At 39.3% G+C, this 16,029-nt stretch overlaps 1 protein-coding gene across 1 annotated transcript; it reads right to left on the bottom strand.

Annotated features, from left to right (window-relative positions):
- Positions 1–4,220: 4,220 nt before the first annotated feature.
- On the bottom strand, positions 4,221–15,838 carry IDNK (IDNK gluconokinase). Its single transcript, XM_010725781.2, has 4 exons — positions 15,731–15,838; positions 13,857–13,900; positions 8,898–9,239; positions 4,221–6,095 (listed from the first exon to the last, which is right to left on the bottom strand). The coding sequence occupies exons 1-4, from the start codon at positions 15,758–15,760 to the stop codon at positions 6,053–6,055; spliced, it is 459 nt and encodes a 152-aa protein (XP_010724083.1). The 5' UTR covers positions 15,761–15,838; the 3' UTR covers positions 4,221–6,052.
- Positions 15,839–16,029: the final 191 nt, after the last annotated feature.

The following is a 16,029-nucleotide window of genomic DNA, read 5'->3' as shown; positions in this document are numbered from 1 at the left end:
AAAAAAAGCAGAAGCAGCTTAAAAATGGCATTGCAGCTGTGCAGGTAAGTGCTAAAAAAATAATTAAATTTGAGTAAAAATGTCCTCTAAACAGTTAATCCTTTTAATATACTCATCTTCATACCCTTGAATTTCTGAAATGCCTTGAATGAAGCAAATTGAGGTGATGAGGTTTGCTGACAGGTGAAATGTGTGCTCAGACAAGAACTTGAAAATATAGAAAGCACAGATGTTTGTTAGCAGTGCTGTCTGTTACTCTGTAGCTGTGACAGCTTCTGTCCAATGCTTTAGAATAGCCACACTCCAGTTATTTGGATTCTCCATGAATTGTTGCTTCATGGACATTCTGCAGGTCCAAACTGCAGTATGTCTTCTTACACTGTGAAGACTTGGGCTACCAATTGACTATTTTGCTTAGTTGTGCTTCGGGAGAAGCAAGTAGTGGTGAGGGGGACTTGTTCTAATTTGGATTGTCTTTCTGTTGGCTTGGAGCAATGTGCTTGGAACTTCTACTGGTAATAGTTTCTTGATGGATGAAACTGTTGAATTAGAACAAAAGCGTAATTAACAGTAGCTGCACAAGTTCTGTGCTAACATCTAAAATCTCACTGATTTAAAGTGACTTCTTAGTATTATTCCAGCACATTATTTTCATATAGTTGTTCTCATTCAAAAATGCTTTTGAATTGGAGAATTTTGCTACGAGTTCATGAATGAGTAGTATTGACCTGTAAGGCACAACTGTGAGTTTGCTTTAGGCTGAAGCTTTCCAATAGTTAGAATTCTGGTTACTTAATCAACAAATACTTGGAAGATTAAAAGCAAGTTGACTTTAATACCAATAAAAGAAAGCCTGAGACATTCACCATTGCTAGCAGAGACATCATCAAAATTCTGCTGCCTGACATTACTAGTTTGAACCATTTCATTTCTTAAATTATCTATATTTACTTTATGCTTATTTAATGCATACTTATATTAAAATATTCAATATAAAATATGGAGGAAGAAGGGGCCAAATATAGATACGCAAATAATCTGTATCTGTAGCTATAGTAAGAAGTAACTCTTACATCACAAACATACCAAATTCTTTTTTTTCCTTTTCCAGTAGTTTAAGAGTGTCATGTAAGTGGTGCAGAAGCCACTATGTTTAAATCTAGTACTTTGCCAAATGTGTACTATGGATTTACAACTTGAAATTTTATTCTTAGCAGTTCCAAAATCCAGAAGTTAGATTTCAGCAACAACTGGAGCAGCTGAGTGCAATGGGCTTTCCAAACCACGAAGCAAACCTGCAAGCGCTAATAGCAACAGGTGGAGACATCAATGCAGCTATTGAAAGGCTCCTTGGCTCTCAGCCTTCATAGCAGTGTTTCTGTAACTTGAAAAGTAATTTATTTTTGATAACAGCTCTTAAATCTTTAAAATACTTTTATTTCATTCTGACTCTTGGGATTGTCTTGTTACAACTAAAATCAATCTACATTTTAAGGTGGAGTGCAGTAGTTTTCTGCAAACAATGGGGATCAGTGAATTTTCTCAGTTATTGCATGCATCACACATCTTCTGTTTTGCATTATCTGTGATTTTTGAAACTATATCAGCTTTCACAGTTGCGTAAACAGGTTTTGTATCACTTGCAACTGTCCAGTTTATTTCCTGCTTAAACATTAGCCTTGAGTAGTAATTTAATGTAGAGTACAAATTAAAAAGAAAAAAAATTGATTGAAGCTATAATTTGTGGATACCAATACTTCTTATTGTGATTTCAGCATGTACTTTTTTTTTGCTAGCAGAACACTGTAAGATTTATACCACTTGAGTAATCTACCATTTTTGCTTTAATTTGAAAAAAGTATAAACACAGTATATACAATGGAGACAGCTCATTTCTAGAAATTTACACGTTGCAATAGAATAAAATTATAAGTAACCAAAAAAGCCAGGAAAAGAAAAGTCGTATGCCATGTTTTCAGTGTAGAATATTCCAGCCTCTTTGATAACCATCTCAGCAAAAAAGCTTAGGCAAGTTCATTTAAAATACTGCAGTTAATGTTCTGGTTATCTCTTTAAATCTAATTACAGAAACTTGCATTGTAAAATTGTCTTGATATTCACAAAGATTAATTGTAAATTACTTTAATTGTTGTGCAAATTAAAGAGGTACTGCCTTGTGCTCAGAAAAAGTTTCTGAGGCCTTTTGGTTTGTTTCATTGAGATTCTAACATGTATTGATTTTTTGTAATTGGAAACATCAGTCTCACACATTGTCATCATGTGATACTCTAATTACTTTCAAGCTCCATGGAAAAAAATACTGTATATCTTCTGAGGTTTTACTGGTAGTAACCTCTACTGTGCACAGAAAATAAATAAATACAAAAATCTTTCAGCATCTTGGCTTGGTGTGTTTGCAGCTGATGATTTGGAATTTGAGATTACAGACATCTCAACAGCTGTCCTGGGAATATTTACCAATTTGGGGCTATGATTTGTAAAGAACTCTTTGAGTATGCCCTGAAGGGAAGAGTCTAAGTTATCTGATATTGAAGACTGCTACTTTATTTAAAGTTGGGGTAACGCAATAAAATACACTGCTGTGTGATACTGAATAGCATTTGCTTGCATTTGTGTAGTTGTGGGCATTGTCACTGAATTCCTATAAATATTGGTTTGAATAATCTTTTGATGGTAAGTATAACTTTAGTTTGTTTAAAAAAAACATTGCTTGCAAATGGCTTAAAATTATTAGCTAGAATAAAGATGCTAATCAAGAAGCTGGACATGAGCCAGCAGTGTGCTCTTGCAGCCTAGAAGGCCAACTGTGTTCTGGGCTGCATTAAAAGAGGAGTGGCCAGCGGGGAGAAGGAGGTGATTGTCCTGATTGTCCCTCTCTACCCAGCTATTGTGAGGCCCCATCTGGAGTACTGCATCCAGGCCTGGGGCCCCAGCACAGGAAAAATGTAGAGCTCTTGAAATGGGTCCAGAAGAGGACCACTAAGATGATCAGAGGACTGGAGCACCTCTCCTGTGAAGAAAGCTTGAGGGAACTGGGATTGTTCAGCTTGGAGAAGAGAAGGCTCTAGGAAAACCTCATTGTAGCCTTCCATTACTTCAAGGGAGCACATAAACAGGAGGGGGAATGACTGTTTACAAAGGTGGATAGTGATAGGACAAGAGGGAATGGTTTTAAACTGAGACACAGGAGGTTTAGGTTAGATATTAGGAGGAAGTTTTTCACACAGAGGATGGTGACACATTAGAACAGGTTGCCTAAGGAGGTTGTGGAATGCCCCATCCCTGGAGGCATTCAAGGCCAGGCTGGATGTGGCTCTGGGCACTGGTCTAGTGCTTGGTGACCCTGCATGTAGCAGGGGGGGTTAAACTCGGTGATCATTGTTGATCCTTTTCAACCCACGCAGTTCTATGATGAAGTTTCCATAAAGCAGTTTTGTAGGCACAATCTGCACTATTTGACTCATAGGAGTTTGTTGTCCAGTAGCCTTGTCTTCTATTTTGCCAGTAAGTAGATAGATAAAATACTGTTGATACATGATACTGAGAAAATCTATTGGTTAGCCAGCCTCTGCTTTTAGATTAAACTCCCATGAATCCAACATCATAAAGTAGTAAATAAATCAATTAATATTGAACATACTGGTAAGATGAGCTTTATACAACCCAAACCTTTTCAAATATGTTTATTTTGGGAATGAAACTTCTATTTTCTAACCCAGTGGTAATAAATCCATATGGTATCCAACCTTCACAGTGGCTTAGGTTGGTAGCTTCCATTGCATTTGACTAGAAAGCTGTGATAGGGAAGTAATTGCAAGCAGTGTCTATAGAATAATCACTACCCTTTAGCAGCTATTGCTGCGGATAGCGTCTTGATCAGATTGGTCTCAAGCGGGGAAGCACGACAGTACTCAATATGAGTGATCAAGCTTCACTTTATTGTTGCACACACAGAGTTTATATATGATTTCAATACACACGTATTCACTTACTATTGGTGCACAAGGTGGGCGGCTAGGTGGGCTGCCTAGCTTCAACCAATGCTCAGCCAGCATTCACACCTGCCGCCGAGCTCATCTGCTTATCAGCCCCCCACATATCCACAGAGCACAGCTGCGGATGTAGGCCTGCTGTTTACATGCTGCCCCAAGGATGTTGTGACTCCCATCTTAACTCCTAATGTTTTCTCATGGGTATGCACTCTGTGCTGCTGCACCAGTCATGCTCATACACAGCCTCATGTCCGCCCTGCTCTTGCAGCCATTCCCCAAAAAGCTGTTTTTGCAATAGCTTTTTGTTAGGATCTTTAAGTAGTTTTACTTCACCTTATACTGTGCCTTACTGGGATCTTGCCTTAAAAAAAACTGAGTCCCCAGATCATTCATAAGATACATGCTTTTAAGAACACAGTCTGTAACAGCCAGACAGTCTACTGTCAGATGAAAGAGTGAGGGTGAGCTGGGGAAAAGAATGCTTTTTTTTAACCAGTGAATCTATATTGTGTGGATGTTTTCTTGAGACAACCTCCATCACCACTCTCAAGTACTTGAGGTACACCCTGCAAATTAAGACCTTGTATTTGAAGTGAAGTTCTATTGGAATTGAAAAAAAAGGTGAAGTTTGACCTAAATTATACAGTGATCCCTTGAATTAAACTTACTTCCTAAGGTATAGCCATTATTTATCTACTACTAAGTAGTAACATCGTTAACTTCCTTGTAAGTAGTTGTAGAACAGTGACTATCTACTATATAGGGAGAATGCTACTTTTGTCAGAAAACAAAATAGCAGTAGGTGAAACAAGGTTTAGAAGTGCCGTCCCATTTTATTACCTCTTCAAAGGCAAAAGAGCACACTTGGTAGTATAATAGTGTTACAATATTCCCTTTCACTTCTCCTGCACCAGTATGTGTTGTCCACCTTCCTGCCCTTCCTTAAAATTCTCTCTTCAGGAATACCTCGCCCATTGTCCATTATCAGTCTTACAGCTAACTCAGCACTTAAATATCTTGAAGTCTGTTGATGGCCTTTTGGACTGGGAAAAAAGGGTGTGTGTATCTGCTTTATTCCTTTTCATCACACTGAACCAATGAGATCTGATGCAGCTACCTATCATGAACTGCTGTGCCTGGACATCACACTGCTGCTAGGGATGGTGATGGTAACGTGCAAAAAGAAAAAAGGGCTGAAAGTCATGAAAGTGTTACCTACGTTACCATCTTATGCCATTTAAAAAATTAAAATCTTTTCAGAACATTCAAATTAAACAACAGTGCTGGAGTATTCCTGGGAATGTGACAGCAAGATGGGAGGTTTGTAAAGGATGTTTTCCAGTTCCTTTGGGTTAGTGTCTGCATAGTAACAGAACCATCTTACTTCAGAATTGAGCTGGCAGGCGACTGGATCTGTTCCTTTAATAAGTTCCCTGTGCAGTTAGAGAGGGCCTGCTATTGGAATTTAACACTTTTCTTTCTTCAATATAACACTGCAAAATGTGCATATTTTTTATTTGTAGTAGGTACATGGGATGTTACAAACTGTAATGTGCATAACATACATACTTAAGAAAGAATTGCATATGCCTTCTGTAGAGAATTTATACTCACGGCTGAGACAGGAAAAGCAATTTCCATTTCCAGATGTTTCTTCCTCATTTTTTTGCTGCCTTTGTTAAATTAATTTCAAAATATGGACAGAAAGCTTCCATCCAAATAATTGGAGCTAAATTGTAATAGAACATCCCTACTAACCTGCTAAATTCATTTTATTTATAATAATAAATGTGCATATATATGCAGAATTGTTTGTGTACTTAAATAAAACTTATGTAGAGGGATCACTCTGGGATCTTCCCCTGCACATGTGCACAGCCTCATTAAAACTACGGGAGCTGCTGTGTGTGGTTAGCATTTTAGGTGACAGGTTGTCTCCTCTTTCTGCCTTGATGCACAGAGTATAACAAAACAAAAGTAATCCCTTCTTGTCTTTCAAACTGTGATAGCACACTACTTACCAGGTTGAGAACTATCTCTTAAGCAGTATCCTCAAATGGTGGAGCTGGGATCCAGATAGCCCTGAGAAATGAGAATCCAGTGATCCAGTGTTCTTTTCAAGCAGCTTCTGCATTCCTGCAACCTTCACATGTGAACAGGCCTACAGGAACCCAGCAGGAGTTCCCTGTAGTTGGGGAAAAAGCCAACCACTCTGCAAACCATTATGCATTTAGCACTGTCAAATTCAGATATGTAGCACTGTGATGATGGTTTAAGAAATTGGATATCACAACAGTTTGGTCCAAAGTACAGAAACCTTGTATTTGCCGGAAAAAATAAATCATCTGCCAGATACAGCCAATGTAAAGTTGCCCAAGAGCCTTACAAAGGTCCTTTTCTAAATGAAAAGAATGCAGAAAGAACACCTATTGAAAGTAATGGATTCTTGGCTTTTACTCAATTTTGATTTTGCTTTTGAGTGGGGCAGATCCTACTTTTTTTTTTTCTTTTGGTCTGTACCTGTTTCTCTCTGGGATAGAATGAAGCAGGGGAAAAGTTCCCTCTGTTCTGAAAACCTGAGAAATGCAGGTGCTTGGCATTACCTTTAGAACAGGGTTCTGCGAAAAAAAGGGTGCATTTCCCTTTCAGCTGCTGACTGCCTGCTGCCCTTTCTTGGAAATGTGAGGTTCTTGTGAATGTTAGCTCCATTAAATGTAACTAGATTTAGATGCTGATTCTAGTTAATGGGGAGGCAAGAATAATGGAGCGTAGAGGTGTCTTATTTTAATGCAGAGATGTAGGTGGGAATTGCTAAGGACACAACAGACTGAAGTACTGAGCTACAGTAGTGGAAACTACAACTGTCATTCATGACATAATTGGCATGTTAAATAGTTCTCTTAATATCCTTCCCTTTCAGTCTCATTTGAACTGTGGAAATATTTTGTTTTCTAAGTTAAAGGCAAATACATTAAAGATTAAAGAATGGAAATGCTCCTGTTATTGAAGATAGAAATAGCCATACTTGAAGTAGTATGAACTGCAAGAAAAAACACACTTTGTTCAGAAAAAGCAGACTTCCAAGCCAAGGCTTTACACCTGAGAGACTTGGTAAATGTTGAGCACAATTTTCTGTTAGTATCAGCTAATCTATGAGCATGGTGTGAAAATTCGAGTCTAGCTTTTGAAGCACTCATGCTTGAAAACAGTGACCAGTTTCCTCCTTAATTTGAGAGTCTAAATCATGACTGCAACAGGATGCAACTGCTTTCCCATGCACTGTAGTGTCCTAAACCTAGTCTGTTGCACTGGGGGGAGGGACGAGGAGAGAGCGGAAGGAAAAAAAGTGGGCATAAATCTGTAATAGATGGCATATAGCAGATAGTCTTTGTCAAAAGCAGAGGTACCACAAGAGGGTGCCATTTCTTTGATTTCCATAGTGTCTAATCACATTCCTATTCTGGGTCACTTGGTCTGAGGCTGATAAAAAGCACCCAAATGTCTCTTGCATGTAACTTTGCCTCTGAGAGCTCACAGTGCTCATTTACAGCACTGATTTTAAGGGCAGGAATTTGTACTAATATACCACAAAGCACTGAATACTAACACAAAATGAGAAGGCAAATGTTTTTCAGCTTGTTTTCAGGTAAAAATAACTCCAAAGGTACTTTGAAGCATCATGCTTGTAATTCATCAACCCTTCTAAAAATTCGCATGACATACAGACTAATTCATGTGCAATAACACATAAATATGATGCTATCAGGTCTGACTCATGGAATCTTTCCTACAGAAATTACCTGCAGAATTTTCATAAAGTTAGGCTAAAAAAGTATCTTCGGTATTAAGATGTAAAGAGTTATTTTAAAAATCCAAACACAACAAAACAACACCTACATCTTCCAATCTTAATTCCATTGAGCTAGGTAACTGTATTTGGAAATCCCCACTGAAAAGGAAAAAAGGAAAATAATAGAAACACTCCTAAGTGTTAAAGTAGTTGTATGAAAACATATCCATAAGAATGTATTGGAGTAGGCATAGCCTGTGGTGGGAGACTGAAGTGTGCCAGAAAAGAGAAAGGGAAGCGAACAAATATTTAAAAGAAGAAAAAGTCATTCAATCTTGCATCCAGTGCTACTTCACTATTTGTCTCATTATATACTCTATAAAAATATACACTTTGTACATGAAAGACACTACTTAAGAGCCACTATGATGCCCCTGATATTTCATTTATTTCCATAACTTTTCATACAGTTGTATGTTACTTCACCACTACCACCACCATGTTTTTCCATCTGTATCTTCCAGCTTGGTACTCTTATTAAAGAGGTGGTGAGGTCTCACTGCTCGGGGATGTTGGCAAGAACAAAAACACAGAAACTAGAGTGTTAAAAATCTGTCAGTGAGACTGCGACAGTGTCAGGCATGGAACATCATTATGTGTATTCCTGTCTTCTATGCTTGTAGGAAAATAAACATACAGCTTTTAACAAAGCTATAAATTAATTAATCACTTGTTAGATGTGTCTGTCTCCATGTTTGACAGTAAAAATTGAAAAAGAAATTCAATTTTTGTGCATGATCCTTGATGGGAATTTCAAAAGCAGGCTATGTTTAGATGTTTTATGTTCACATACTGAGGCATTTTAAAGTTACTGACAGTTTTTTAAAGCTTCATTTTTCATGTCTTTTATAGAGTCATGATAAAAATACCAGAGTAGCAAACCAGTTCTTAACATTGTAATTCACTTAAACATTGGGAAAAAAATAGTTGCTTTGATTAACTTAAAAAGAATTAAAGTAATGCTTCATAAACAAGATATTGCTAAGGGAATTTCTGCATGTATGACTTAGAAACTTATTTTGGAAAAGCCTTACCCTGAAAAAATGGCTTTCTCAATCTCCAGCACTATCTCAGGAAGAGATTTTTCTAGACTGACAGTAATAAAGCTTTCTGGCGCGGTAGGAGGCTCCAGAGCATCAAACTGAGATTGGAGTAGTTTCAGTGGCATGAAATGTCCTCTCCTCTTCTCCAGGCGGTGAGCAATGAGGTCTGTAGGACCATCCAGATGAACAAAGACGATATTCAGTGCTGCATTTTCTCCTGGTTTCTCTGACTGACTGTTTCCAATTTCAGATGCTCCACTGACTAATATATGTCTGTAGATTTTCTTCAGTGCTGAACAGGCTAGAACTGCATCTTGTCTAGATGATTCTTCTCTATCAAAAAGGACAACAAACAACACACTGTCATGAGAGACAAGTCCTGTATCCTTGTAGAGGACAGTTTTGGGAGTACTGGGCAGGCCAAACCAATGCCATGTACTTCCACATGTCTGCAATTATGCTTCCATTATGCAACACTGCAATTAACACATTGTTGAGTTGATTTTTGGAAGTTTCTGGAGTTAGGCAGCAGCTTTGGGCTGGCATGTTACAAAACACAGTGGATCTAACATAATAATCAGGACAAACTTCTCAGGAAATTAACCCACGCTCTAACAAGATAAGATCACTTGGTGTGCACATGGAAGCAATGGCCACTGTGCAAAGCTAGAGCAAGAAGAGTGTGAGGGGGAGATCAGATTCAGAGGAAGCTGGCTACACATGACATTTTTGAAGAATAACTTCTGAGATGATCTATGTAAGCAAAATTCCATACACTTTGGAAAATAAGTGGCTGATGTTACACAGAGTGATTCCCCTTCCATCTACCCCTAATTGATTCTGTGATCCAAGAAGGAACACAGCATACTGGCAGCAGACTGTAAGTTAAGGGCAGTTGTTGGCTGCGATAATCACCCTTTCCATTTGCAGTAAAGGTGCGAACAGGTGAAATGAGCCACGACAAGCTGTGCCAAGTGCCAATCTCCATGGTTTTCAGCGGGCACCTTGCCAGACTAAATCTCCCCCTCTCTTTATGTTTCAGACCCTAGGTGCTTCTGAATAGGCAGCAAATTGCCCCAGAAGTTGAGTGCCAGCAGTTTAGCAGACTTCTGCCACATGAAACTCAGAAAATGCATTCAGTATCCAAGTTATTGAAAAATTAAAAAGATATCTGATTCTGGTGATAACTGAAAAAAAAAAAGGATAAAACCAAGGAAACAGAGTGCAAAAATCAGTATTTGAGCATTCTATAGAACTCTTTGAAGCTTCACAAAATGGTTGAGATTGGAAAGAGTCTCTGGAGGTCATCTGGCCAAAATCCCGTGTTCAAGCAGGGATGCCTACAGCAAGCATCATGTTCAAACAGCTTTAGAATATGGATGAGGAGTCCACCACCTCTGGGCAGTCTGCTTGCTGTTAGAGCTCAGTCACCCTTACAGTTCCTCTTATGTTCAGGAAAAAACCTCTCAAGCTTCAGATCATGCCCACTGCCTCTTGAACTGTTACGGCAACCACTTGAAAGAGTCTGGCTCTGTCTTCTTTGCAGTCCCCGCTTCAGATATACAGCCGCCCTGGTGAGATCCCCCCCACACCTTTAGGCTTCACAGTCCCAACTCTCAGCCTTTCCTTGTAGGAGAGGCAGTCCTGCCCCTTCATCTTCACAGTCCTTTGCTGGGTTCTCTCCAGTAGCTCTATTTTGTACTGGAAAGCCCAGAACTGGACACAGTACTCCAGGTGTGGCCTCACCAGTACTGAGGGGAAGGATCACCCCTCTCCACCTGCTGGCAACACTTCTGAAGCAGCTCAGGATATTGTTAGACATCTTAGCAGCAAGAGCTCATTGTTAGTGTTCAGCTTTTTGTCCACTGCGACCTGCAGGGTTTTCCTGCCAGGCTGCTTTCCAGCTGGGCAGCCTTCAGCACGTCTTGGTGTTTTGGACTGTTATTTTCCAAGCACAGAACTACAGTTCTCCTTGTTAAACTGTCAGTTCACTTCTCCTGACTGTGTAAGTTCCTCTGAATGCCAGCTCAGCAGTCTTGCATGTCAGCCACTCATCCCAGTTGGGTCAACTGCAAGCTTGCTTCAGGTATAATCTTGACCCAGATCACAAATGAAGATGTTGAACAGGATCAGATTCAGTCTCTACCCATGTAGTACACTTCTAATTACTGGCATCCAAGTAGACTTTGTGCCACTGATCACCAGCTTCTAAGCCTGGCCTCTCATACAATTTACAGTCCAACTCACCAGCCCATACTTCATCATCTTCTCTATGAAGATCCCATGTGAAACAGTGTAAAAACTTCACTTACATTCAGGTAGACAATATCTACTGCTTTCCCCTCATCTACTAAGCCAGTCATTTCATCATAGAAGATTATCAGGTTTGTCAAGCATGACAACACCTCTGCAAATTCACACTGACTACTCCTGATTCCTTTTCCTGGAAATGGTGTCCAAAATGAATTGTTTCATCATCTTCCCAGAGATCAGGGTGAGGCTAACCAGCCTGTAGTTCTCTCTCATCTTCTCCTTTGCTCTCTTCTTGATTATAAAGTGTTAGTTACTTTTACTATTTGTAAAGTATTGTAATAGTAAAGTATTATTTACTTTGCTATTACTTTCTTCCAGTCATGAAGCACCTCTCCCTATTGCCATGATTGTTCAAAGATCACTGAGAGTAGCACCAAAATGACATCTGCCAGGTTCCTTAGTGTTCATGGGTGCATCTTGTCAGGGCCTATAGACTTGTTAAATCCACTCTGCTCAAGTATTCTCTAATCTGAGCCTCTTCTACCAGGAGAAGATCCTCCTTGATCCAGACTTAACTACAGGAATCCATGGAAAAAGCCTGGGATTCGTTAAAAAAAAAAAATGTACATCAGTCTTCCTAGTAAAGACTAAATTAGGGGAGGCTGTGATACAGCCTGTGTCACTACCACCTCTGCCCCAGTCTGATATCAGATACATTTTCCCTGGTCTTTCTTTCACTACTTATGTACTAACAGAAGCCCTTCTGATTAGCTTTGTCGTTCCTCAGCAAATTCAACTCCAAACAGCCTTTGTCTTTCCTTTCCAAACAGCATCTCTGCATCCTTAGACAGCTCTTCTATATTCTTCCCAGGTTACTTGTCTCTGCTTTCTCCCTCTGTATGCTTCCTCATTATGCTACAACTTTTCCAGGAGCTCTTTGTTCTCCCACAGGCCTCTCAGAATTTCTGGCTGACTTTGTGCTTGCTGGGGTGGACTGCACTTGGGCTTGGCACAGTGATTTATGAACATCAGCAAGTTTTTCTGGGCCCCTCTTTCCTCAGTGTCTTAATCCCATGGAATGCTTCCAAGCAGATTTTTGAAGTAAACTCTCCTCAAGTACAAGATTGCGCTCTTGCCTTTTACCTGTTTTATCCTCTCAGGAACCTGAATGCCACCATCTCATGGTCATTGCATCTAGGGCTGACTTTGAGCTTCACATCTCCAATAAGCCCTCCCTTGTTTGTATGTATGAGATCCATCAAAGCATCTTACCTTGCTGGCTTGTCTGTCACTTTAGTCAGAAAGTGTTACTGATGTTCTCCAAGAACATTCTGCATTGCTTATGTCTAGCTGTGTTGTTCCTGTAGCAGACACCCTCTACATTGCCAAAACATTGGTTTGCTCGTCAGTCCTCACCTATAAGCTCTCAGCTGGCTCTTCAGCCAACCCCAGGCTTTATGCACTTCAGCTGCTCTCTCACATAAAGGGCAGCTACTCGACTTCCAGGCCTCGCTTTCCTCCAGTGCAGTATTCAAACCATTTGAGGCACACCACCAAACCTCCATGATTCCAACAAGATCACAACCCCGCAACTTCACACAGTTCCCATGTTTATGTCTCATGTTGCACACATTAATGTGCAGACATCTCAGAGGCACTCTAGCATTTCTCAGAAAGGGTGTGTTCCCCCCTTCTTTTTCTCCTCCAGAATCATTCCCTACTGACAGTTCCTTGCCTACATGCAAATGCTTAAATTGAAACCAGCTAAGCCCCATCTTGCTTGCTTTTTATTCTCTGTTATTCACATCACTCCAGGCGCTGTTTTTGTCAACCTTACCCTTCACAAGACTGCTGATAACTCTCTCTCTCCCGTCATTCCTGCTTTAAAGCCCACATTTCCAGGTTAGACATCCTTTGGGCAGACACCTTTGCCTCTTTAAAGCTGAATGTAACTCTCCCTACCTGATGCTGATTATCCAACAAGATCCCATCATCAACGAAACCAAAACACCATTGCCAGCTTCACAACCAATTGTGAGAATGCAATTTCAGTGTCTTCCTTCTTACACCATTTGTCTTTTATTGGACAGATTGAGAACACCAACTGGGCCACCATGCCCCTGATTTTTCTTTACAAAGCAGTAATGGTTTAGCATAACGTATTAAGTTAAAGCCAGGTGAGTTTAAAGCTACAAATTTTACTATTCTCACCTTCAAGTTCAAGAAAACTCTGTATTACCTTTGTCTCTGAGTAGCGGAGCTAAGATTATTTGAGGTTAGAAAGTACATAATTACTATAATCCAGAGTTTAATAAAAAGCTGATCACCTGACAAATGTCTGAATACAAATATCTCTAAAATTTTTTATCCTACTATTATTCTCCTTGTATTCCGTGTTATGCCCTTTTAAAGTAGGTAATGTTGGGCTTATTGTCCTTGAAATGATCCACAGATAGGAGAAAAAAACCAAAACTATTACTAGCAACAATTTTCCCAAAACTATTATTCAAGGATTATCACACCCTTGGAAATTATTACGGCACCTTAGATTATTGAAAATTGAATTTTGCAGCCTTTACTAGCTGCAAAAGTTTTTACACTACTGCATACATTTGTGTTTTGGAGCCTTTTTTGGTCTTATTTTTTTATTTATTTTGTCTTTAACCCAAAATTCTTTCAATCTAGAGGTTCTCTTACCTCCTCAGTATATCATGCAATGCACAAAGCCATGGAATCCTGTCCTAGAAACAAAACAAATTAGTTCAAAGTTGTAAGTGAAATGCATTTGAAAGAATCACTTTTAACATCTGGAGCATTTATTAGCATTAATATGTATAGCCAGCTCATTTCTCATTGTCATCCTTCCTAATATAGATTTGCTATCACTGCTGCATCCTAAGAAATGCAAGGCATATTATCGACATGACATTTTTAGGGGGATACTACTTGTGATATTACAGACACCTGCAAATATCTTACGGAGTAAAATGTTTTGAAGAACAGATAAATTCTCTCGTACTGCTACAATATAGTTCAAATGTAGTCTGCTCTCAGATAGCAGCTTACATAGCTTGAATGGTTATTTCTTTTCCCTTCTCTAAAAGGTTGAGGCTTTCAGGAACTACTCCAAAGTGTTAAGACAGATCTAAATTTAGTTATCTGCAATAACTGTATAATTTTTATGCCAGAAGCAACCACAACTAAATGAACTCATAGCCACAATTTTGCAACTCCTTTGCACAGTAGTTTGGCAAAGGCAATGTGAGTGATTGATTGGCTTCTTAATATAATCTGTTCTTAAAACTTAAGCTCTCAGCAACTTTTGTCATACCAGCTGAGCGGTAAACTATTGATCCCATTTCACCTTTCTGTGCAGCTCTTACTGGATGAGGGTAACAAATGAAAATATGGGATAGATAAATGCAACATTTTCTTGTTATTATGATTACAAGTTCACTTTCCACTGCCATTCAAGAAGACCTTTATAATTCTGCACCACTGATGTTACAGAAGAGATACTTGCTTGGCACCACACACCAGTAACGCTGATCATTCAATTATGCAGTTCTATTTTACATGACAATGGCTTTGGTGAACTTCCAGCCAGATGAAAGTTTTTAATAAATATTTAGAACATTTTTTAATGTATTAAAGAACTTCCATGTTCAGCCTTATATTGCTAGAGGTTTTCTGGGAAAAGTTCTTAAAACTCATTTTAAGCAAGAGCACATAAAAAAAAAGTACAGAGTAACCACTGCAGTAATTTAAAGTGATTACTTCAACAGAGAAACACAAAGACCTTTGTGTGTCTTTATGTACTTAATTCAAGGCAGAAAATATGTAATCTAAAGTTCCATGTATTGATGTAGAGGAATAGCTTCCTGGGGTGCCAAAGAAGAGCATGGCCAGCAGGTTGAGGGAGATGATCCTCCCACCCTACTCTGCCCTGGTGAAGCCCCATCTGGACTACTGTGTTGAGTCTTGCCTCCTCAATTCAAGAAAGAGAGAGCCCAGCAGAGGGCTGCAAAGATGATGAGATGATGTCTGCAGCATCTCCCTTATTCCCTTATGAGAAAAAGCTGAGAGACCTGAGACTGTTCAGCCTGGAGAACAGAAGACTAAAGGAGGATCTTATCAGTGCTTATAAATATCTAATGTACAGTCAAATGGATGAGGACAGGCTCTTTCCAGTGGTGCCCAGTGACAGGACAAGGGGCAACAGGCACAGGAAGTTCCATCAGAACATGAAAACTGCCTTTTATACAGTGAGGGTGACAGAGCTCTGGAATAGGCTGCCCAGAGATGTTGTGGAGTCTCCTTCTCTGTACTTATTCAAAACCCATCAGGACAGTTTCCTGTGCAACCTAATGTAGGGTACTTGCTTTAGCAATGGGTTGGACTGGATGATCTCCAGAGGTCCCTTTTGACCTCTGCAGTGCTGTGATTCTCATAAGCTACAGATATACACAATCAACCTATGTTTACACATGAAACACAATTTTTTTGTAATATGATTTGCCAGAGGCTGCAAAGATAAAGTACTCTACTCTTTCAGAATTCATAGAAATTACCTCATCATTTAGTGGCATTCCTGCTGCCATCTTCTTTTTATTATCTGGAGAATGATAGTCATCTGCATCATAGAATTTCCATCCCAGCTAAAGAAAAAAAAAAAGAAAGAATAAAGGATCATTCGACCAAATCAGATTAGGATAGATCCTATTAAAGATCCCAGAATTAATCAAGACACCTAAAATCTAGAGGCTTCTTACACCTCAGCATGAATCACCATTAATGCAACGACTTTTACCACAACTAGGAGCTTGGAACAACAGCAATGGTTGACACATAATGGCTGTTCCTTCAAGAC

This window comes from Meleagris gallopavo, chromosome Z (genome assembly GCF_000146605.3).
Source record: "Meleagris gallopavo isolate NT-WF06-2002-E0010 breed Aviagen turkey brand Nicholas breeding stock chromosome Z, Turkey_5.1, whole genome shotgun sequence".
Lineage (NCBI taxonomy): Eukaryota > Metazoa > Chordata > Aves > Galliformes > Phasianidae > Meleagris > Meleagris gallopavo.
Note: the sequence above shows the minus strand (reverse complement) of the source record. Positions and strands in the feature narration are given on the sequence as shown.

Bases quoted from the DNA above. Each gene is read 5' to 3' on its own strand.
- IDNK (XM_010725781.2), bottom strand. From the start codon at position 15,760: ATGGCAGCAGGAATGCCACTAAATGATGAG. The intron at 9,240-13,856 runs GTAAGAGAACCT...CCTTTTTGATAG, and splicing joins TTGCATGATATACTGAGGAG to AGAAGAATCATCTAGACAAG. The intron at 6,096-8,897 runs GTAAGGCTTTTC...CTCATTTCTCAG, and splicing joins GAGAAAGCCATTTTTTCAGG to GGCTATCTGGATCCCAGCTC.